This window comes from Rhinopithecus roxellana, chromosome 4 (genome assembly GCF_007565055.1).
Source record: "Rhinopithecus roxellana isolate Shanxi Qingling chromosome 4, ASM756505v1, whole genome shotgun sequence".
NCBI classification, from domain to species: domain Eukaryota; kingdom Metazoa; phylum Chordata; class Mammalia; order Primates; family Cercopithecidae; genus Rhinopithecus; species Rhinopithecus roxellana.
In genome coordinates, this window is record NC_044552.1 from 106,605,583 (window position 1) to 106,630,253 (window position 24,671).

Consider the following 24,671-nt stretch of genomic DNA (forward strand, 5'->3'; position numbering starts at 1 on the left):
CACTGTGCCGGGTATCAATTTTTAAAAGACAAAGACAGGCCGGGTGCAGTGGCTCACACCTATAATCCCAGCACTTCGGGAGGCTGAGGTGGGCAGATAACAAGGTCAGGAGTTTGAGACCACCCTGACCAACATGGTGAAATCCCGTCTCTACTAAAAATACAAAAATCAGACAGGCATGGCGGTGTGCACCTGTAACCCTAGCTACTCTGGAGGCTGAGGCAGAAGAATTGCTTGAACCTGGGAGGCGGAGGTTGTAGTGAGCCAAGATCGCACCACTTCACTCCAGTCTGGGTGACAAGACTCTGTCTCAAAGAAAAAAAAAAAAAGACAAAATTAAAAGAGGTAAAATGGCAATTAAAAAATAACTAATAGGCCAGGAGTGGTGGCTCACACCTGTAATCCCAGCACTTCGGGAGGCCAAGGCAGGTAGATCACGAGGTCAGGAGTTCAAGACCAGCATGGCCAAGATGCTGAAACCCCATCTCTACTAAAAATACAAAAACTAGCTGGGCATGGTGGCAGGTGCCTGTAATCCCAGCTACTCGGGAGGCTGCAGCAGGAGAATCACTCAGACCCAGGGGGTGGAAGTTGCAGTGAGCCAAGATCGCGCCACTGCACTCTGGCCTGGGTGAGAGTGAGTCTCAAAAACAAATAAACACCAAAACAAACCAATAAACATATGCAGTGATCAAAGAAATGCAAATATAATATAAGACAGTGTTTCCATAACCATTAAACAGACAAAAATAATAATACCGAGGCTTTACAAACATAGGCATTTTCATAGGAAACTGATAGGGAGAATATAAATTGGTACTACTGGTTGGGCGCGGTGGCTCACGCCTGTAATCCCAGCACTTTGGGAGGCTAAGGCAGGCGGATCACGTGAGATCAGGAGTTTGTGACCAGCAAAGCCAACATGGAAACCCCGTCTCTACCAAAAATACAAAAAATTAGCCAGGTATGGTGGCAGGCACCTGTAATCATAGCTACTTGGGAGGCTGAGGCAGGAGAACTGCTTGAACTTGGGATGCAGAGGTTACAGTGAGCTCAGATCATGTCACTGTATTCCAGCCTGGGCAACAGAGTGAAACCCCATCTCAAAAAAATAAAAAATAAAATAATAAATTGGTACTACCTTTCTAGACAGCAATATCTATGAAAAGCCTTAACGTTTTTTAAGTTTTCTAAAACTTACTTTTAGGAAATCATTAGGTATACACAAAGATCTAGCTATAAGGATAATTACTACAGTGCTGTCTACAATGGCAAATAAAAAAGGAAACAAAGCTGATATCCAAAAATGGGAGATTAGTTAAATAAAGTATATGATACATCTTTTTTGTTTGTTCGTTTGTTTTGAGACAGGGTCTAGCTCTGTTCTCCAGGCTGGAGTGCAGTGGCAGGATCACCCGGGCTTAGGCAATCCTCCCGCATCAGTCTCTCAGAGTATTGAGATTATAGGTGTGAGCCACTGCAGTCAGCAAATAAGTCTATTTTAATGTAGCTATTAAAATTATTCTGTAGAAAACTTAATAACAAGTAAAATTGTACATGGTATATTAAGTGCAAAAAGTAGGTTTTAGTATGATCCCATTTTTTGCTTAAACAACAAGAATCAAAATACGCATAGATAAACCTATTCCAGTTTCCCATAGGAAAAAAGACTGGGAAACAAAATACTGCAAAATACTGTTATTAACAACAATATTTTTATTTGTTTTCTAAATATTCTATGTTGATCATATTTTACTCTCACAACATGAAAAAAATGTATAAAAAGAAAAAAGAGTAGTCTGAATGATAGGATTTGGAGGGAAAACAGATGTATTTCAGCTGCAGTATTACCAATCAAATAGATCTCAATCTAGACTGCTGCTTACCAGAATTATCTTTTAACTTTTAAATGTGAGGACCCCATCCTTAAATTCATTTTGGGATAACATTATAACATTATTTTAATTTGAGACTTTCATTTACTGGGATGCTTTTATAATTTCTAAGAAGAAAGATTTGATAGACTTCAGTATTTTTACACTACACAGTAAAAGAAGAGATGAGACAATAAAATATTTGATTAATCACCTGGTTTCATGCTGGCATTAATAGGTCTGGCAGCTGCTGCAGCCATCTGCTCTCGTCGAGCATCTTGGTAACTCATTTTACTAATGAATTCAATTGCTGCTTCTATACTTCTGTTGTTAGTTTTCTGAAGAGCTTGTATAACCATATCCTGATATGAAATTTAAAAAAAAAAGAAACAAAATTTCAATCTTATAATAATGCAAGGGAAAGAACACTATGAGTTCCACTAGAGAAATCCATAATTATGAAGAACAGGGCCCCAAACCATGGTATTAATGTTCTGTTTGTAGCTACTAAAAACCCCACACAAAATCTCAACTTAAACAGGCCAGACACAGTGGCTCAAGCCACTATGGGAGGCAGACTTGGGCAGATCACTTAAGACCAGAAGTTCGAGACCAGCCTGACCAACGTGGTGAAACGCAGTCTCTGCAAAAAAACACAAAAATTAGCCAGGCGTGCTGGCACATGCTTGTAATTCCAGCTACTCAGGAGGCTGAGACATGAGAATTGTTTGAGTTGTTTGAACCCGGGAGGTGGAGGTTGCAGTGAGCTGAGATGACCACTGTATTCCAGCCTGGGCAACAGAGCGAGATGCTGTCTTGAAAAGAAAAAAGAAAGAAAGAAAGAAAACAAAACCCTCTAATCTTCCAAATGTTTCTTTAGCATTTTCATCTTTAAGTAACATATTTCTATTTCCTCCTAGGATTAACGTCTTTCTTAAAAGTGTTCTTAAATTTTTATTTTTTCAATACACCATTGTTGGCTTGAATTAGGATTAACAACTTCTTTGGGTACAATCATAGCAACATGATTCTGATTATTTCTAATTCTTTTTTTTCTTTTCTGAGATGGAGTTTCGCTCTTGTTGCCCAAGCGGGAGTGCAATGGTGTGATCTTGGCTCACTACAACCTCCACCTCCCGGGCTCAAGCGATTCTCCTGTCTCAGCCTCCCGAGTAGCTGGGATTACAGGCGCACGCCACCGTGCCCGGTTTATTTTTTGTATTTTTAGTAGAGACAGTGTTTCACCATGTTGGCCAGGATGGTCTCAAACTCACCACGTTGGCCAGGCCAGGCTGGTCTGACCTCAGGTGATCTGCCCACCTCAGCCTCCCAAAGTACTGGGATTACAGGCGTGAGCCACCGCTCCCAGCCTTCTAATTCTTATATAAACAATCAGAAACTATCAGATTGTTAAAAAGGTAGTAATAAAAATATCAGAAACAACTCTTTTGGGCTTAGTGTGGTGGCTCACACCTGTAATCCCAGCACTTTGGGAGGCTGAGGGGGATAGATCACCTGAGGTCACGAGCTCCAGACCAGCCTGACCAACATGGTAAAACCCCGTCTCTACTAAAAATAGAAAATTGTCTGGGTGGTACATGTCTATAATCACAGCTATTTGGGAGGCTGAGGCAGGAGAACCCGGGAGGTGGAGGTTGCAGTGAGTACAAATCATGCCACTGCACTCTAGCCTGGGCAACAAGAGTAAAACTCCATCCAAAAACAAAAACAAACAAACAAACAAACAAAAAAACCCACTTTTTATATGAGTATTTTATTAAGCACACTGCCATTGTGTATAATAGTTCTGTCTCTTTTCCTCTTAGAGATTACGTTTTCAGAGAACTATATTACAGGAATGCAAATATAAGACAAAAGAAGATACTTAGACTATATATGATTATGTGACGAAGACTTCAGGAGGCCATATAGTAAGATGAAAAAAACTGGATTTGGAATCAGACAGATGTGGGTTTGAGTTCCAGCAGCTCTGTAAAGTAGAGTGACACCTGGCAAGTTATTTCACATTTCAGAGGCTCAGTTTCTTTGCCTGTAATAGGCTCACAGGGTTGATGTGTGGTTTAAATAAGAAAACACGTAAAGTACCAAGCACAGTGCCTGGAGCTAAAATGTTGGCTGCTCTCTTCCACTCCTTGTACTTTATGTTTCATGTAAACATAAATCACTCAGTATCATGCAGAAAGTATGCTGACATGCATTTTTCAAGAGGGAGGCAACTACTTACTTGTCCTAGAGGATTCAGCATTTCAAATGATATTTTTAAACAAGAAATGGCTTAGTAAGACTAACGGGTGAACAGGCTACTGACAGATGATCCTCCTATGTGAAATGATAAAAGAAGAATGTGAAACCAACCAAAGAAAGGATGTGGTAAGAACTTATTGACTACACAAAGTCATTTCTCCTTTTCTTGGAAAAAGTTACTGATTTTGTTGGAAGCAGCAAGGGTTGCCATACAAATTTTGCCATGCCTGCCTGATTTAGGTACTGGCCTTCCTTGACCCCATTTCCTAGGCAACAGATATGACACCTGTGCCACCAAGAAGTAAAATTCAAGACATTCAAAAGAGTCCTAGGCTCTGAAATCTTTAAGACGTTGAGCTAATCATAATTATATAAACTGAATCACTATCTTGCTAAAAGCATTATTATTTAGATTTTTGTTAAAACCAAATATGTGCAAATGTAAAATAATAGAAATCACCCAAGTTAAAATTCATCAGAGAATGTTCAATTTTAAAACTGGTTAAGTCAAGTGAACTCTATATGTATTTATGCTATTTTTTTTTTTTTTTTTTTTTTGAGACGGAGTCTTGCTCTGTCACCCAGGCTGGAGTGCAGTGGCCGGATCTCAGCTCACTGCAAGCTCCACCTCCCGGGTTTAAGCCATTCTCCTGCCTCAGCCTCCTGAGTAGCTGGGACTACAGGCTCCCGCCACCTCGCCCAGCTAGTTTTTTATATTTTTTTTAGTAGAGACGGGGTTTCACCGTGTTAGCCAGGATGGTCTTGATCTCCTGACCTTGTGATCCGCCCGTCTCGGCCTCCCAAAGTGCTGGGATTACAGGCTTGAGCCACCGCGCCCGGCCTTATTTATGCTATTATTACACAGCAGTAACACCTCTGTTGGTAAGAAAATTATCACCCACTACCCTTTTCCAATATTGTGGGAATCATTTTTCTTTCTCTTTTTTTTTTTCAGACGGAGCCTTGCTCTCGCCCAGGGTTGGAGTGCAATGACGTGATCTCAGGTCACTGCAATCTCCGCCTCCCGGGTTCAAGCTCCTGCTTCAGCCTCCAGAGAAGCTGCCATTTACAGGAGCCCACCACCATGCCTGGCTAATTTATATATTTTTAGCTAATATATAAAAGGTTTTGCCTTGTTGGCCAGGTTGGTCTCAAACTCCCGACCTCAAGTGATCTACCCACCTTGGCCTCCTGAAGTGCTGGGAGTACAGGTGTGAGCCACCGCGCCTGGCCCATATTCTTACTAAATGCACTAGAATTTCAGCCTTGTGATTTTGGTGATTACTATGCTAACCTTTATATTTTAGTATTTATTGCTATGTTTTAAAATATTTTTTACATCTATAAAAACATCAAGCGCCGGGCGCGGTGGCTCACGCCTGTAATCCCAGCACTTTGGGAGGCCGAGACAGGCGGATCACAAGGTCAGGAGATCGAGACCATGGTGAAACCCCGTCTCTACTAAAAATACAAAAAATTAGCCGGGCGCAGTGGCGGGCGCCTGTAGTCCCAGCTACTCGGGAGGCTGAGGCAGGAGAATGGCGTGAACCCGGGAGGCGGAGCTTGCAGTGAGCCGAGATCGCGCCACTGCACTCCAGCCTGGGCGACAGAGCGAGACTCCGTCTCAAAAAAAAAAAAAAAAAAAAAAAAAATCAAGCATTCATTAAGTGGAGGTGTTAGTGCCAGTGTGAAAAAAAGCACGCTCAAATCAGTAACTCTGGAATGGGAGTCTTTTTTTTTTTCCACTAGGGACAGGGTCTTGCTCTGTTGCCCAGGCTGCAGTGCAGTGGTGTAACCAACCATAACTCATTGCAGTCCCAATCTCCTGGGTTTGAGTGATCCTCCCACCTCAGCCTCCTAAGTAGTTGGGGACTACAAGCACATGCCAACACATCTGGTTGATTTTTAATTTTTAATTTTTTTGTAGAGACAGAGTCTCACTGTGTTGCCCAGGCTGGACTTGAACTCCTGGCCTCAGGCAATCCTCCTGGCTTTGGCATCCCAGAGCACCGGAATTACAAGTGTGAACCATCACACCCAGCCAGAAGTTTTTTTTTTTTTTTAAAGGCAGAGTCTTGCTGCGTCGCCCAGGCTGGAGTGCAATGGTGTGATCTCAGCTCACTGCAACCTCTGCCTCCCAGGTTCAAGTGATGATTCTCCTACCTCAGTCACCCAAGTAGCTGGAACCACAGGAATGCACCACCAGGCACAGCTAATTTTTTTTTGTATTTTTTGTAGACTTGGGGTTTCACCATGTTGACCAGGCTGGTCTCGAATGCCTGGCCTCAAGTGATCCACACGCCTTGGCCTCCCAAAGTGCTAGGATACAGGCGTGAGGCACCACGCCTGGCCGGAAGTCTTATGTGATAAGAAAATATGACCACATAATTATGCTTTTGTTTTTCATGCTTATAAGCAAAAATATACCCCAGTGATTGTATTATGTGCTCCAAGAATGCATCAATCCTATTTAACATTTATTCCTGTGAGAAAATCAATGTTGAAATATTTGAGCTTTTAATTGTACAGGGTCACCAGAAACATATTCTCAAAAAAAAGGCACTATCTTGAACTTGGCCTAGCTAATAAAAGGAGTAGGTTAGGGTTTCTGAAATGATAAAAAGAATGAAGTGAAAACTAGATAATAGGCCGGGCGCGGTGGCTCAAGCCTGTAATCCTGGCACTTTGGGAGGCCGAGACGGGCGGATCACGAGGTCGGGAGATCGAGATCATCCTGGCTAACATGGTGAAACCCCATCTCTACTAAAAAATACAAAAAACTAGCCGGGCGCGGTGGTTGGCGCCTGTAGTCCCAGCTACTCGGGAGGCTGAGGCAGGAGAATGGCATAAACCCGGGAGGCAGAGCTTGCAGTGAGCTGAGATCCGGCCACTGCACTCCAGTCTGGGGGCAGAGCGAGACTCCGTCTCAAAAAAAAAAAAAAGAAAGAAAACTAGATAATAATTTTGAAATACCAAGTTAGGATCTTGAACAAGATAAACTCTACAATATAATGGGATGCTACCAGAATGAGTGATTCAAGGAAGTAGAAGTAGACTGTCAGATTCTTTATATCACCATTGGTATAAACAACAACAAACTTCCGCAGTGTCTGGGAAGTGAGGAACACTTCTGCCCAGCTGCTTCACAGTGTGGGAAGTGAGGAGTCCTCCATCCGGCTGCCCCACTGTCTGGGAAGTGAGGAGCGCCTCTGCCCGGCCGATGTGCAACCCTCCAAGTGTGAAGGGACAGCCTTGTGTGTGATCTTTCTGCCCTCCCCACGTTTGCATTTTTGACATTCAAGTTTACTTTTTAATTAAAAAATAAAATAAATAAAAAATACCATACTTCATTATTTGGACAAATGAGCTATGATAAATGTCTAAATACTTTGAGTAAAGCAATCTTGTGACAATTTGAAATGTGTAATTACAATAAAGCTATCATTTGTGCAGTAGCATTTCAATGAAAAAAAGCACAAACATATATTTGTAATATAAACCAGTTATTGTTATTATTACCAATAATGAATAGAGCAATGACTAATGCCTTAGATTTCTTAAAACTGTCTTTATTAGAAAGAACTTTATTAGAAAGAACTTTTAATTACCTTAAAGGTATATAGCCCATGTCTGGTATGATTCACTATCCTGACTGATGGGTGGGGTGCACACACAGTAAGAGCTCCATAAATAAGTATTACTGGGTGACTTATCTGACATAACACATTACCACTCGGGGCTTTTATAGCTATGTGATTTCATAACTTCTCTTTGCTTAGCAATATGTAAAAGGAAAGAATAAGATCAATAATTATTCTTCGCCTTTTGGCTAATGGATTAGGAAGAAAGTGCTTGGGACAATCTCCACTCAAGCCATTTCTTTAATCCTCCAAATACTAACCAGAAAAACATTATCCCAGGTTCTTCCCTCCTCCTCCTCTCTCTATTTCCTGGTCCAAATCCAGTATTTTTAGAACACTTAAGTATAAAAATGATAGAAAATAATATTAATCAAAAAAGTAAATAGAATGTGCCAGAAATTTTTTTTTTTTCGGCTGGGTGTGGAGGCTCACGCCTGTAATCCCAGCACTTTGAAAGGCCAAGGCGGGCGGATCACGAGGTCAGGAGTTCGAGACCAGCCTGGCTAATATGGTGAAACCCCATCTCTACTAAAAATACAAAAATTAGCCGGGCGTGGTGGCGGGCACCTGTAGTCCCAGCTACCCAGGAGGCTGAGGCAGGAGAATCGCTTGAACCCGGGAGGCAGAGGTTGCAGCGAGCTGAGATCGCGCCACTGCATTCCAGCCTGAGCAAGGCTCTGTCTCAAAAAAAATAAAAAATAAAAATTTTTTTCCTTCTAGTGTAGTTGTAAATCTCTCTTTTCAAATCCTTTACTATAATGCATACTTAGGTTCTCATTTTTCAAATTAAACAGAGATATTTATGGAAATTCAGTCACCAAAAAAATACAAAAAAAAAAACAGTGAAAGAATTTTAAGGGTCGTTACCTTTATACAGTGAAGCTAAATATAATTTTCAGCTTCTTCTTTACACTTTTAAATTGTTAACAGAGAATAGGTAATATTTTTGCAATCAGAAAAAAATTACTGTAATTTTGAAAAATGTAATTAACTCTTTTTTTGAGATGGAGTTTCCCTCTTGTTGCCCAGGCTGGAGTGCAATGGCACGATCTCGGCTCACTGCAACCTCTGCCTCCTGGGTTCAAGAGATTATCCTGCCTCAGCTTCCCAAGTAGCTAGGATTACAAACATGCACAACCATGCCCAGCTAATTTTGTATTTTTAGTAGAGACAGAGTTTCACCATGTTGGTCAGGCTGGTCTGGAACTCCTGACCTCAGGTGATCCACCCACCTCCGCCTCCCAAAGGGGTGGGATTACAGGCGTGAGCCACCGCGCCAGGCCTAATTTGTGATTATTCACATTTAGTTACATTTTACATTGCCAATACGTATCTGAAATGACTCCTGACACCTAAAATATTCATGCTTACAAGGTATGTTATCATAAGAAGCAAATTTTATTAATAACCTAAATGAAAGGGTTAAATATATGGGTTATGAAAAAACTTCAAAATGAATTCCGAAGAGAAATATTAAAGACTTGGCATAGTTAGCTGGAAGTGAAATTTTGTTAGTTTTTTTGAATTTAAGATTTGGGCCTGAGAACACAACTGCTTACACAAACTCATAACTATAATTCTTTCTCCCTACTATAAAGTTAAATCTCATATCCTTGGAACTATCATTTCCCCAACAGCCACTTAGTTCACCAAGCTTGTTTTTCACACAAACAGACGTCCTTCCCCTACCCTCACCTGTGGCTTTCTTCAACTGCACTTCCATTCTGACTTCATGACCTGGCCTTTTAAATTCCAGAAACTCCAGAATTTAGTGATACATATCACAGAAGAAATTAAAGAAATAACAATTATTTTGTTATAGTAATTAATGGAATCATAAACATAACACTCTTTGCTGATAGAATACATAAATGTGTATACGCAGTTAAATTCTCCTAAAGGAAACATTTTGGCATGTTATCACCCAAAAAGTGTTATGTAGTATAAGGTAAGAAGAATTCTTTCTTTTGTCTTTAAACATTCTTACCTCATCAAATCCAGCAGCTTGCAAGTCTTGAAGCATCTGTGGATTAACTTCTGAAGTACTACGAGAAGAATTTGTTTCATTTGCAAACGGAAGCAGAGAGTTTCGAATTTCCTGCAAGGCTTTATGATGCGTCCCAAATTTGGGTGGATTTCTGACTTGTCGAGGATCTTCAGTTGACATTTTACTCATGTTATGTTCACCCTTAGCAGCATCAGATGGTTTAGATAAATTCCTAAGGGATTCCCGAATTTCTTGCAACATTTGCCGGCTACTGCCAGTATAGTTACTGGCAGGAAAGGTCTTAGGCCTCATTTGTCTATATCCTTCTGGCTTTTCACTCCTCTTCATGAAAACATCTATATACGTAGCCCACACGAAGGACTTCTTTATTTGATAGATCCAGAGCTTCTTCTGAGCAAAAGTGAAAATGATCCTTCAAGGAAGTCCCCAGAACTGTTAAAATTCTTTGCAATATAAATAATTAACTCTATAAAAGAAAGAAAGAAAGGAAAGCTATAAAGTGGTTAATAAAGCAGTACCATGTATTAGAGGAAAAGTCCATTGATACAGGGGTTAAGAGATTCAGGTTATAGTTCTGACTCCATTAAGGATTACTCCGGGTTCAGGACAAGCTACTTAATCTCTCCATGCCTACTTCCTAGCCTATAACCTAAATTTATCTCAAGTAGTAGCTATGACGATTTAAAAAAAAAAAAAAAAAGTTCTTTAGTAAGCATATAAAGCATATATACAAATACTAGGGATTATTAAGTGAACAATAAAACAGGTAACCTCTCATTAACAACTTTACCTAGTGGATCAAATTTTAAATTTTACAAATCAGACTTCAATATTTCTTTAGAAGGGTATTGCTGCTTTAATTGTTTTTTTTTGAGATGGAGTCTCACTCTGTCACCCAGAGTGCAGTGCAGTGGCGTGATCTTGGCTCACTGTAAATTCTGCCTCAGCCTCCCCAATAGCTGGGATTACAGGCACCCGTCACTACACCCAGCTAACTTCTTTTTTATTTTTAGTAGAGATGGGGTTTCGTGATGTTGGCCAGGCTGGTCTTGAATTCCTGACCTCACGATCTGCCCGCCTCGGCCTCCCAAAGTGCTGGGATTACAGGAGTGAGCCACCACACGCCCAGCCTTTTCTTTTTTTTTGAAACAGACTCTTGCCCTATCATCTAGGCTGGAGTGCAGGAGTGCAGTGGTACGACCTTGGCTCACTGCAACCTCTGCCTCTCAGGTTCAAGTGATTCTCATGCCTCAGCATCCCAAGTAGCTGTGATTACAGGTGTCTGCCACCAAGCCTAGCTAATTTTTGTATTGTTTAACAGAGATGGGGATTTCACTGTGTTGGCCAGCCTGGTCTTGAACTCCTAGCCTCAAGTGATTTGCCTGCCTTGGCCTCCCAAAGTGCTGGGATTACAGGCTTGAGCCACTGCACTCCTCTGCTTTAAAGCACTATTTCAGAAGGTCCCTTTATGCTTTAAGAACAGATGCCTGAGTTTATTTTCCAAGCTATGAACTGGGACTCTGATATGGTTTGAATCTGTGTCCCCACCAAATCTCATGTCGAACTTTAGTCCCCACTGCTGAAGGTGGGGTCTGGCGGGAGGTGGTTGGATCTTGTGGATGAATCTCATGAACGGCTTAGCTGGATTTACAGTACTCCTGTGAGTACTAGAAAAGCACAGCACTTGTAATGGAAAGCAACAACAAAAAATGAGATTGAAGTACTTGTTCAGGGGCCGGGCATGGTGGCCCAGGCCTATAATCACAGCACTTGGGAGGCCAAGGAGGTAGGACTGCTTGAGTGCAGGTGTTTGAGACCAGTCTGGGCAACATAGGGAGACCCTATCTATATTTAAAAAAACAAAAAAAAAATTACTTGTTCTGCTAATTAGTAGCAATGTGGACTTGGGCATTTAATTCTCTGAAACTGACTCCTGAGACATAAAGTGGTTATCAACATCTACCTTATAAATTGAACTAGGATTAAGAGGAACAATGCCGCACAAGTAAAGGAATATACACACAAGTATGTGAAGATGTAGGCTGTTCTTTGCAACATCATTTATAACAGCAAAAGTTGACACCAGTCTAGATGTTCATCAGTGGAGGACTGTTTAAGTAATTCATAGTACATTTATATAATATACATCTAAGTCAAAAAGAATGATGTAGTTCTTTTTTTTCACTCTTATTCCCCAGGCTGGAGTGCGATGGCGCCATCTTGGCTCACTGCAACCTCTGCCTCCCAGGTTCAAGCGATTCTCCTGCCTCAGCCTCCTGAATAGCTGGGATTACAGGCATGCGCCACCACGCCTGGCTAATTTTGTATTTTAAGTAGATACGGGATTTATCCATGTTGGTCATGCTGGTCTCAGACTCCCGACCTCAGGTGATTCGCCCACTTCAGCCTCCCGAAGTGCTGGGATTACAGGTGTGAGTCACTGTGGTCGGCAGAATGATGTAGTTCTATATAATACACAGACATAAACAGATACCCAAATGTAACCTAAGCAAAAAAAGAAAATTCACCATACTGTATATAAAACTAACCTATTTTCTGCTCTAAAATTAAATTACAATGTATTGCTGTGTAAATACACTAAAAAACACTTTAAATGGGTAAACTGAGGGTTGTTTTTTTTTTGAGACAGGGTCTCATTCTGTTGCCCAGGCTGGAGTACAGTGGTGTGATCACAGCTCACTGCAGCTTCAACCTCTTGTGCTCATGTGATCCTCCTGCCTAAGCCTCCCAAGTAGCCGGGAATGCAGGCACACGCCACCCTGCCCGGCTAATTTGTTAATTTTTTGTAAAACAAAGTCTCCCTATGTTGCTCAGGCTGGTCTTGAACTCCTGGATTCAAGTGTTCAGGTAAGCCTCCTGCCTCAGCCTGCCAAAGTGGTGGGGATTACAGGCATGAGCCACCACACCCAGCCTGAGTGAACTTTATAGTATATAAACTATATGTTAATAGAGCTGTTAAAAATATACCCATTTTTAATTTTTAAAAATTTATATTTATAGAAATTATATACAGCCTCAGTTTACCTTTACACATACACACATATATTTGCAGCAGGTCTGAGACAGGACAAAGCCCTGCAGCAGCCACTAGAGGTAGTTTCCTGATGACTTCACCTCATAAATCAGTACTCTCATGGCACAATTGCTAAATTAGCTATGAATCAATCAAACTCTATGACAAGCAGCTCATATTTCTCCACTTTGAAAAAAAAAGATGAACCTTTTCATTGTCTGAAAATTACACATATGCTATCTATAACACAGTAATACATGAATAATATAATTATTTTGTAAATGAAATTAGGATGGACATACCATGTGCTTTTTATGAAGGAAGCTGGTCCCTAAAACATTTTCTTTTCTAAGCTTTCCCAAAATATTAATTTAATAGCTTACTAACGAGTTTTTCTAAGCTTAACATTTAGCTCACCAGTCTAAAGTTTGCAGAATTCGCCTCTGGCCCTTTCTAAAAGTGAAGATACTTTCTATATTAGGTCTTCTGAAACCTACCATTTCTCAAGAATTGACACTGCTGCGGAATCTCACATGTCAGTTCTTTTAGTATCTGGGTTGCAATTCATTTATAGAATGTAGGTATTCTTTTAATATCTATTTTGAGTTTCAACTGTAAGTTAATCATCACTTTATTATTATTGTTATTTTACCATTTCCAAGATCATTCAGAGAGAGAGAGAGAGAGAGAGAGAGAGAGAGAAGAAACATAGTTTTGCTTCTGTCAAAATACTTGCTTCCATTTCCCTATAATGGGACCTGGTCACCAGTAGGTAGTGCAAAAATATTTGAATTATTTGAACTTACAAATGCAGGTAACTTGTCTCTTCTTTCTGCTGTTAAAAAAATATAGTATGCATCTTTTTTGAAAAATTCAAGTGTTTATGTTTATATAAATATATACAGTAGAAAAAAGTAGAAGTCCCTCATAATTCACCTTCCTCAAGAGTGAGAATCACTGTAGTGTGCTGAATAATGGCCTCTTAAAAGATTCCTGAGCCGGGCATAGTGGCTCATGTCTGTAATCCCAGCACTTTGGGAGGCCAAGGCAGGCGGATCACCTGAGGTCAGGAGTTCGAGACCAGCCTGACCAACATGGAGAAACCCCGTCTCTACTAAAAATACAAAATTAGCCAGGTGTGGTGGCACATGCCTGTAATCTCAGCTACTCGGGAGGCTGAGACAGGAGAATCGCTTGAACCTGGGAGGCGGAGGTTGTGGTGAGCCGAGATCGCGCCATTGCACTCCAGCCTGGGCAATAAGAGCGAAACTCCATCTCAAAAAAAAAAAAAAAAAAGATATTCCTGGCTTACACCTATAATCTCAACACTTTGGGAGGCCAAAGTGGGAGGATCACTTGAGTTCAAGAGTTCAAGACCAGCCTGGGTGGGCAACATGGCAAAATCCCATCTCCACAAATACTACAAAAAATGAGCCAAGTGTGGCAGTGTGCGTGGCTGTAGCCCCAGCTGCTCAGGAGACTGAGGTGGGAGGATCACTTGAGCCCAGGAGGTGGAGGCTGCAGTAAGCCATGACTGTACCACAGCACTCCAGCCTAGGAGACGGAGTGAGACCCTGTCTTTAAAAAAAAAAAAAGATATTCCCCCTCCTAATCTTCTCTGGAACTTGTAAATGTTATCTTATTTGGAAAAAGGGATGTTGCAGATGTGATTAAGGATTGTGAGATTAAGCGATTGTCATGGATTAACAGGGTAAGTCCCACATGCAATTACAAGTGTCCTTTTGAGAGAGAGAAGGAGGTCTGATTCACACAGAAAAAGGGAGGCAATGTGATGATGAAGTCAGAAGCCAAGGATGTAAGCAGCCAACAGAAGCTGGAAGTGGCAAGGGACAGCTTCTCTCCTAGAGCCTCTGGAGGAAAATTGGCCTTGCTAATGCCTTGATTTTAGACTTCTGGCCTCCAGAACTCTAAGAGGATAAATTTATGTTGTTTTAAGCCATCAGGTTTGCAGTGATTTGTTACATAAGACACAGGAAACTAATAATAATCACAATTAATACTGAATATTCTAACATATACTACTATTAACCAAAATGGGATCATAATACACAAAATTGGACATCTCATTTTTTTTTGAAGACAGAGTCTCGCTCTGTCACCCAGGCTAGAGTGCAGTGGGGCAATCTTGGCTCACTGCAACCTCTGCCTCTCTGGTTCAAGCAATTCTCCTGCCTCAGCCTCCTGAGTAGCTGGGATCACAGGCACACACCACCATGCCCGGCTAATTTTTGTATTTTTCGTAGAGATGGAGTTTCATCATGTAGGTCAGGCTGGTCCCGAACTCCTGACCTCGTGATCCGCCCGCCTCGGCCTCCCAAAGTGCTGGGATTACAGGTGTGAGCCACTGCGCCTGGCCGGACAGCTCATTCTTTTATGTCATCATGGGGAATTATGAGAAGACAATGGGGGCCTGGGGGTTTACGCCTGTAATCCCAACACTTTGGGAGGCCCAGGTGGAAGGATCACTTGAGGTAAGGAGTTCAAGATAAGAACTCCCCCCATAATATTTCATGAGATTCACATTCCATGCAGTATACTTTAGAAAACGCTGGACCAGAAAAATTCATTCTCTAGTCCTATACTCTGATGTAACTCCTAACACTGACTGCACAAAGGTCAGAGAAAGGACTGAGTTCTGGTATATGTGTGACAATGTGTTTTAGGTTTAAATAACTGAAAACTTACTTTAAGCATATTTCTATCATCTACATGTTGAAAATACCTGTGGATAAAATAAATAATGTCTGGAATTTATTTTAAAATAATTTGGTTGTGTGCTGAAGGGGTTGGGGATATAAATGAGACAAAAGTTGTCATTTGTTGAAAACTGTTGTAGCTGAGTAATGGGTATATGAGGGTTCACTGTACTAGTCTCTTTCTTCTTCTTACTTATTTTGTAGAGACAGGGGCTCACCATGTTGCCGAGGCTGGTCTTGAACTCCTGGCATCAAGCAATCCTACTGCCTTGACCTTTCTCTCTACTTTTTTGTATTCTTGAAGTTTTCCAAAATAGAGAGTTAAAAAAGAAAAAAAAAAGGAAAGGAAATGACTGGATCCCAGAATGGTTCTGCTACAAATTCTTATTTAAATATATGCAATAAAAACACACAGGATTTATTTTGAAGAAACTATTATTTCCATCAAACAATATCACTTCATTTATCAGGGGAAATAACAGAAGCATTATATTTGAATATTCATTTCAAGTTTAATTGTACGAGACCAGCCTGGTCAATATGGTGAAATCCCGTCTCTACTAAAAATACAAAAATTAGCCGGGCATGGTGGCAGGCACCTGTAGTCCCAGCTACTAGGAAGGCTGAGGCAGGAGATCGCTTAAACCACGGAGGCAGAGGTTGCCCGAGACTGCACCACTGCACTCCAGCCTGGGCGACAGAGTGAGACTCAGTCTCAAAAAAAAAAAAAATTTCAATTGTATGATAACCTACATCTTCTGATTTCAAAAACGCTGAAATGGAGGAACTGTGTATATCTTTAGCCAATTGCTTTTGGTAAATATATTGTGGCAGAGACTATATTCACATACAGTACTCAACTCCATTTCCCAGATTCTGCCAAAGCTGGATGAACAGACGTAACATATCTCAATTCTGGACTGAGGCAGTTAAAAGTCACTTTGCTTCAGTTTTCCTGCTTTAATGACAATGTAGGTTACACTTTGAGATGGTGGCTTGACAATATGGAAGGAAGGTGGGTCCCTAAGCCACTGGATAGAGAGCCCTACTGACTCCCACTGAACTCTGAGCAAGAGAAACATTTCTGTTGTATTAAGTCATTGATATTTGGGGATTTGTTACCATAAAACTGTCTAATAATATTGTGAAAATAGACAAAGACTGCCCAAATGGAAACAAGCAGAGGCTATTTAATCAGATCTTACTATACAGGTAGGGAGTCAGCCACTGTCAACTTTGCTTGGCAAAGATTCAAAGGCAAGCAGGGGAGTGGGAAATCTTTACGCTAAAAAAGGGGGTAAGACTTCAGGTATGCTGATTGTAGGTTGCTGACATGGGAAACTGGAGGTGGGCGAACTAGTGTAAACCAAAAATAAAATTCTAAGTCCCTCAACCTTCTGAATGAACCCCTCCTCTCAGCCAAGAGCATTTGAAAGTTAACCTGAAAAACTAGTTCCAGCCATGATGGAAAGTGGAGTTTGGCTATGCCTCATTATTCCCCCTTCCTTTTGGAATTCAGGCAAAGCTGACTAGCATTAACATTAAAACAAATCTTAAGACTGACAAAACAGACTCTCTGTAGCAGTAAGATACCCAATTCCAGCCTGACTCTAGCATAGTATCACATGACAGATGGCAGGCCCTGAAAGAAATCCAAGTATTTGACCCTAAATTATGTTTCTTTTGCCATATCTTCAAACAGTACTGCAAAGCTGTCTCTTGTGGGGAAAATCTACATTCTGAAGATAATTCCCTTCCTTTCTCAGGCCTTTTGCCTGATCCCAGAGAGAATCAACACTGATAAGAAACATTTACAATGTATTATCTCTGAAGCCTGCCACCTGGAGGCTTCCTTTACATAATGGGAACCTTGGTCTCCACAACCCCTTACCTTAACTCAGACATTCCTTCCTATTGATTCTATCTACATAATGGGAATGCTGGGCTCCACAACCCCTTATCCTTTTTTTTTTTTTTTTTTTTTCAGACGGAGTCTCACTCTGTTGCCCAGGCTGGAATGCAGTGGCTTGATCTTGGCTCACCACAATCTCCGCCTCCCAGGTTCAAGTGAGTCTCCTGCCTCAGCCTCCCGAGTAGCTGGGATCATAGGTGCACGCTACCATGCCTAGCTAATTTTTGTATCTTTAGTAGAGATGGGTTTCACTATGTTAGTCAGGCTGGTCTTGAACTCCTGACCACGTGATCCACCTGCCTTGGCCTCCCAAAGTGTTGGGATTACAGGCGTGAGCCACTGTGCCTGGCCACAACTGCTTATCTTAACCTAGATACTCCCTTCTATTGATTCTAGGTCTTTAGACAGTAACAACTCTTTCAACCAACTGCCAATCAGAAAATCTGTGAATCTACCTATGACCTGGAAGCCATCTGCTTCAAGTTGTCTTCCTTTCTGTACCTAACCAATGTACATCTTACATATACTGATTGATGTCTTACGTCTCCCTAAAATGTATAAAACCAAGATGTAGTCTGATCACCTCGGGCACATGTTCTCAGGAGCTCCTGAGGGCTGTGTCATGGGGCGATGGCCACTCATATTTGGCTTAGAATAGATCTCTTAAAATATTTTACAGAGTTTGACTCTTCGTCGACACTGGAAGTGGGGTATCTTATGTGGTTGGTTTGGGAAGCATATTTGGCTTTCTCTGAGTTGTCCCAAATTGGAAGTAGGCACAAAAATTAGGGAAGCTGGTAATTACTGACCAAGTCCTGACTGTTTGGGCCTACTGCTACATAGGTCATGGGTCAGAGTTCTAGTTTCATACATGATCTGGCCATTGTCCATCTGTATATTCAGTGTTTCATTATCCTAATACAGCAAACTGGTACCTGGAAGTGAGGTGCTGCTACAATAAAAACCTATGCAGTCCTACCTTAGTGATACTGCCTTAGTGGTCAGGCTGAGGGCTGAGAGGAAACAGATACCAGAGGCCGGAAAGATGGAGGATCATGTTTCATAGTGGCAAAATATCTGGTAAAGCTGTTGCCTATAATAACTTTTCATACAACTATAAGGTCAGTGAGCATACAAAGAGGCTACTGACCTTGTAGTCTTATAAAAGAGTTTGGTAAAGAGGATTTTGGAACTGAGTATTAGCTGCTATTAGATATTTGGCAAGTATTATAAGTAAATGATAAGTTCAAGAAGGAAGTAGCAGATTTGAAAGCAAAAACAGAAGAGAATAGAAAAAGTTCAGAAATTTAAAGCCTTGAAGGACTGGAAAAGGAGTTTGCACCTAGACCCCTACAGGCAGGATTAAAAGACTGAACACAGATGCCTACTGAAACCCGTTAGCTAACTAGTGCTTCTGTGGTTAAGACCATATTAAAGATGTAGCCTTCCCGTCAAACCTAATAGCCTCAAATAACCAAATGAGAGGCAGAATAGACGCTCTTAAATCTTTGGATGAGTTTACCAATATATGCGAACTTTGGTTGTGGTTACTGATACATAGAATTGATGGAAACCAAACAGATCAGAAGAGGCTTACTAACTTAAAGAAACTGTTTTGTTAAAAAAATATATTCGGCCGGGCGTGGTGGCTCAAGCCTGTAATCCCAGCACTTTGGGAGGCCGAGACGGGTGGATCACGAGGTCAGGAGATCGAGACCATCCTGGCTAACACGGTGAAACCCCGTCTCTACTAAAAAATACAAAAAAAAAACTAGCCGGGCAAGGTGGCAGGCGCCTGTGGTCCCAGCTACACGGGAGGCTGAGGCAGGAGAATGGCGTAAACCCGGGAGGCGGAGCTTGCAGTGAGCTGAGATCTGGCCACTGCACTCCAGCCTGGGCGACTGAGCGAGACTCCGTCTCAAAAAAAAAAAAAAAAAAAAAAAAAAAAAAAAATATATATATATATATATATATATATATATATTTTGACCGGGCACGGTGCCTCACATCTCTAATTCCAGCACTCTGGGAGGCCGAGGCGGGTGGATCACGAGGTCAGGAGTTCGAGACCAGCCTGGCCAATATGGTGAAACCTCGTCTCTACTAAAAAATACAAAAATTAGCTGGGCATGGTGATGTGTGCCTGTAGTTCCAGCTACTCAGGAGGCTGAGGCAGAAGAATCACTTGAAACTGGGAGGCGGAGGTTGCAGTGAGCCGAGATTGTGCCACTGCACTCCAGCCTGGGTGACAGGGTGACACTCCGTCTCAAAAAACAAAAAGAAATTTTTTTTTTCTTAAATCATCCTCAAGTTCATACTAAAAAACTCTTTTTGTCTGTTCAAAATTTAAAAGCTTTGGGCCCCCAACTTCTATGAGCAATAAGCTAGTTGAGAAAGATCTGTACGTTCCAAAGGGAAGGTATAACACACACTTCGCAGGTGGCCAAGGATGATAATTAAAACAATGGATGAGAGAGTTCCTTCCAAATAAATCAAGGTCCAATCTCCCCTACCTCCAGGGCTGGTTGCTTACACAGAATCTGACTAGGAGATTTCAGATTACAGATCAGCATTTGCTGCTTATCTTCCATGATTCTCTTTTTCTAGGAAGAGCGCTTACTGTGGCCCTTGTGTACTGCGGTGAGTGAGTGAGGGGAAGAGAAAAGGAAGGGAGATAGAAACAGACACAGTGAGTGACAGACAGACAGAGTGCGCACACACGCAGCACACAGGACACATTACTTCACCATATCTGGACCCGATTAAGAGATTACTGGGCATGTGGACCATAGGATCCAAGAATCTTGCCTCTATCACTAATCAGGGCCCAATTTGTTAGCAAAGGAATAACGTAACACCATGAACATCTTTCCACAGTAATAGGTGTCATTTATTTATTTATTTATTTAGAGACGGAGTTTCACTCTTGTCACCCAGGCTGGAGTGCAATGGTGTGATCTTGGCTCACCGCAACCTTCACCCCCCGGGTTCAAGCAATTCTCCTGCCTCAGCCTCCCAAGTAGCTGGGATTACAGGCATGTGCCACTATACCCAGTTAATTTTCTATTTTTAGTAGAGACAGAGTTTCTCCATGCTGGTCAGGCTGGTCTCGGACTCCTGACCTCAGGAGACCGCCCTTGTTGGCCTCCCAAAGTGCTGGGACTACAGGTGTGAGCCACTGCGCCCAGCCACATTTTATCTTTTATTCTCTCTTTTCTTTTTTAATAGAGATGAGGGTCTCACTATGTTGACGAGGCTGGTCTCAAACTCCTGGCCTCAAGCGATCCTCCCATCTCGGCATCCCAAAGTGCTGGGATTACAGGCGTGAGCCACCATGCCCAGCCAGTGTCATGTTTGTTTGATTCTAAGCATGCTTTTCTACATTTTAATATTTCTAAAATTTAGGGCCAGGTGCAGTGGCTCATGCCTGTAATCTCAAAACTTTTGGAGGCTGAAGTGGGCGGATCTCTTGAGCCCAGGTGTTTGAGACTAGCCTGGGCAACAAAGTGAGACCCTATCTCTAGAAAAAATAAAAAAAAATCAGCTAAGTATGTTGGTGTGCACCTGCAGTCCCAGCTACTGGAGAGACTGAGATGGGAGGATCAATTGAGGTGGGAGGATCAATAGAGCCCAGGAGGTCAAGGCTGTAGTGAGCCGTGATTTTGCCACTACACTCCAGCCTGGGCTGAAGTCAGAGCAAAACTCTGTCCCAGAAAAAAATAAATAAATAAATAAATAGAGTATATCTTAAGATCAACCCTTGGGCCCCCAACTTCTATGAGCAATAAGCTAGTTGAGAAAGATTTGTACCTTCCAAAGAGAGAATACTCACCCAACACACACTTCACAGGTGGCCAGGGATGATAATTAAAACAATGGCTGAGAGTTCCTTCCAAATAAATCAAGGTCCAATCTCCCCTCCAAAGCAGAGAAGTTCTAGAGTAGCAGTCATTGCACATGCCTAACTTAACCACAAAATAAAAGTAGAAATCTCTTTGTTACCTTAATTGTATTATTTTCTTTTTTTGTTTTCTTGAGACAGAGTCTCGCTCTGTTGCCCAGGCTGGAGTGCAATGGCACCATCTTGGCTCACTGCAACCTCCACCTCCCAGGTTCAAGCAATTCTCCTGCCTCAGCTTCCCAAGTAACTGGGATTACAGGCGTCCACCACCACACCCAGCTAATTTTTAGTACTTTTAGTAGAGATGGGGTTTCACCATGTTGCCCAGGCTGGTCTCAAACACCTGACCTCAGGTGATTCAACCGCCTTGGCCTCCCAAAGTACTGCAGTTACAGGCATGAGCCACCATACCCGGCCAATTGTAATATTTTCATTGGCAGCACCATATATGATGCTCAAAATGTTTTTTCTTTTTTTCTGTTTTGTTTTTGTTTGTTTTTTTTGAGAAGCAGTTTCTCTCTTGTTGCCCAGGTTGGAGTGCAATGGCACAATCTCAGTTCACTGCAACCTCTGCCTCCCGGGTTCAAGTGATTCTCCTGCCTTAGCCTCCCAAGTAGCTGGAATTACAGGCATGTGCCATCATGTGTGGCTAATTTTTGTATTTTTAGTAGAGACAGGGTTTCACCATGTTGGCCAGGGTAGTCTTGAACTCCTGATCTCAGGTGATCCACTTGCCTCAACCTCCCAAAGTGCTGGGATTATAGGCATGAGTCTCACTCTGTTGCCCAGGCTGGAGTGTAGTGCCATATTCTGGCTCACTGCAACCTCTACTTCCCAAGTTCAAGTGATTCTCATGCCTCAGCCTCCGGAGTAGCTGGGACTACAGGTACCCACCACCACACACAGCTAATTTTTGTATTTTTAGTAGAGACAGGGGTGCGCCATGTTGGCCAGGTTGGTCTTGAGCTCCTGACCTCATGTGATCCATCCATCTCAGTCTCCCAAAGTGCTGGGATTACAAACATGAGCTACCCGCCTGGCTATTACTACTTTTGTAAATGGAGATGGAGAGCTTGCTAGGTTGCCCAGGCTGGTCTCAAACTCCTGAATTCAAGTGTTCCTCCTGCCTCAGCTTCCCAAAATACTGGGATTACACCATGCCTGGCCCACAAAATGTTTTGAAAAGATTCCATTGTGATATAGTATTGTGCACTCAAACTGTCATTCAATAGACAATGCAATTAAAGGCATAATTATTAAATTCAAGCAAGATCACAGAATTTTCAAAGGTAAGACAGACTCAAAATCTGTCAAAACTTTTGCAGTTATCTTCAGAGGAAGCTGTTTAATTTCCAGCAATAAGTAATTCAATTAAGAAGAAGAAGAAAAAAAAAACTAAGCAAAAAGGAAAGCAAAATCCCAGTATTCTTCAATATACCTTAAAATTATACACACAATCATAAAGACAACATAGGTTAAGATAATTAACTAGCATTACGAAAAGCAGCCTGTTATCATGATGTTGCATTAACTACCCAAAGTAATTCAGAAGAATCCTAGATTCTGAATGTGAATAAGGCTGAGACTCAAACTTTATTGTGACGAAAATAGTAAACAATTGAACGAATAAATGTATGCTACTGATTATTAATAAAAGCTTTATGTTTACTTTCTTCCCGCTAAAAAATTGCTACTAAATAGACGGCTTATCTTAGAGTTAGTGGTATTTCAGAACTGAGAAAATATGATAGTTCAACCTCATTCCTTTAAATACCTTGATATTGAACTTCATCATGTATATGTACTATTTTTATTTTATTTATTTATTTATTTATTTTTGAGACGGAGCCTCGCTCTGTTGCAGGCTAGAGTGCAGTGGTGCTATCTTGGCTCACTGCAACCTCTGTCTCCCGGGTTCAAGTGATTCTCCTGCCTCAGCCTTATAAGTAGCTGGGACTACAGGCGTGCGCCACCACACCCAGATAATTTTTGTATTTTTAGTAGACATGGGGTTTCACCATGTTGGCCAGGCTGGTCTCGAACTCCTAGACCTCAGGTAATCCACCCACCTTGGCCTCCCAAAGAGCTGGTTACAGGCGTGAGCCACCACGTCTGGCCAGATGTACTATTATTTATAAATCCCTGACTGATGGACATTTAGGTTGTTCCTCATTTTTTTGCTAATGTAAAATAATACTGCAAACTGATAACTTCAATTATACTGGTAATGTTCTAGTTCTGAGGACAGGTGGTAAGTTCATGGATATTCATTTTATTATGCTTCATAGTTTAATAAAATGAACATATATATAATATATATAGCATATTCCTTGCACATAACAAAAATTGTGAACAAAAAAAAATTGCTGCAATAAAAATTCTTGTGCACACATTGCTGAGCATTTTCCTTAAAATAAATTCTCAGAAGTGGAATTGCTGGATCAAAGAGAATACATATTTAAAATTCTAATACTTATTGTCAGACTGCCTTCTAGAAAGTTATACTAATTTTATAATCCCCACAACAAGGTATGGTTAATACTGGCATTACTAAATCTTAATAATCTTTGCTGCTATGACATGTGAAAATTCAAATTATTACTAGGCAAAGAGAATTTTTAAAATAATTCTTCAAAGCAAAACTGCTTACCTTTTTAACCCACACTACAATGGGGCCAGATTCATCTTAATAAACAATTCTGATCATGTCACCTACCTACTCCATAACTTTCAACGACTTTTAACCTCATGGTTAAAGTAAGAGCTCTGGAATCAAACTGCCTTGGTATGACAAATCGCCTTTTTAAAAAAAGTTCAGACCCTCATCAAAAATACAAACATCAACAAACAAGTATCACTGATTAGTTTGTCCAACTTAGGGGGAAAAAAATGGTACCATTACATAAGATTTCAAAGTGTTAACTTGGGTTGAATTAAGTTTATCAGAAAAGTACCCTGGCTGGGTGCAGTAGTGCACCTGTAGTCCCAGCTACTTGAGAGGCTGTGGTGGGAGGATTGCTGGAGCCCAGGAGTTGGAATCCGGCACAGGCAAGATGGCGAGTTCCCATCTTTAAAGGAAACTGCATACTGATATTTTCTTCAGTTCACTTTCTAATAATTGTCGGATCAAAAGTGAAAGCAACACTGTATCTTCATGCTGAAAAATGATTGCTGTTTCTACTTGGCGAAAATGTTATTCAATGACTAAATAACTTTTGTGATGTATAACAATCTCCCATTAATATAAATACAACATATAAATAACTAAACAACCAGGGTTAGAACCGTTCCAAGACTATTTATACAGAACAAGGACTTG

General features: G+C 41.3%; 1 protein-coding gene across 2 annotated transcripts in view; it reads right to left on the minus strand.

Moving 5' to 3' along the window:
• The window catches only part of LATS1 (large tumor suppressor kinase 1), a 59,686-nt gene that overhangs the window by 33,415 nt on the left and 1,600 nt on the right, over window positions 1-24,671 (minus strand). Inside the window, exons 2-3 of one of the 2 annotated variants that reach the window (XM_010381039.2) lie at window positions 9,768-10,254; window positions 2,089-2,236 (exon numbers count right to left, since the gene is read on the minus strand). In XM_010381039.2, coding sequence (XP_010379341.1) covers window positions 2,089-2,236; window positions 9,768-10,115 — 496 coding nt within the window. In that variant the 5' untranslated portion in view covers window positions 10,116-10,254. Of the gene's footprint in view, window positions 1-2,088; window positions 2,237-9,475; window positions 9,499-9,767; window positions 10,255-24,671 lie in introns of those variants that run through there. The other variant, XM_030929156.1, reaches the window with a different exon arrangement.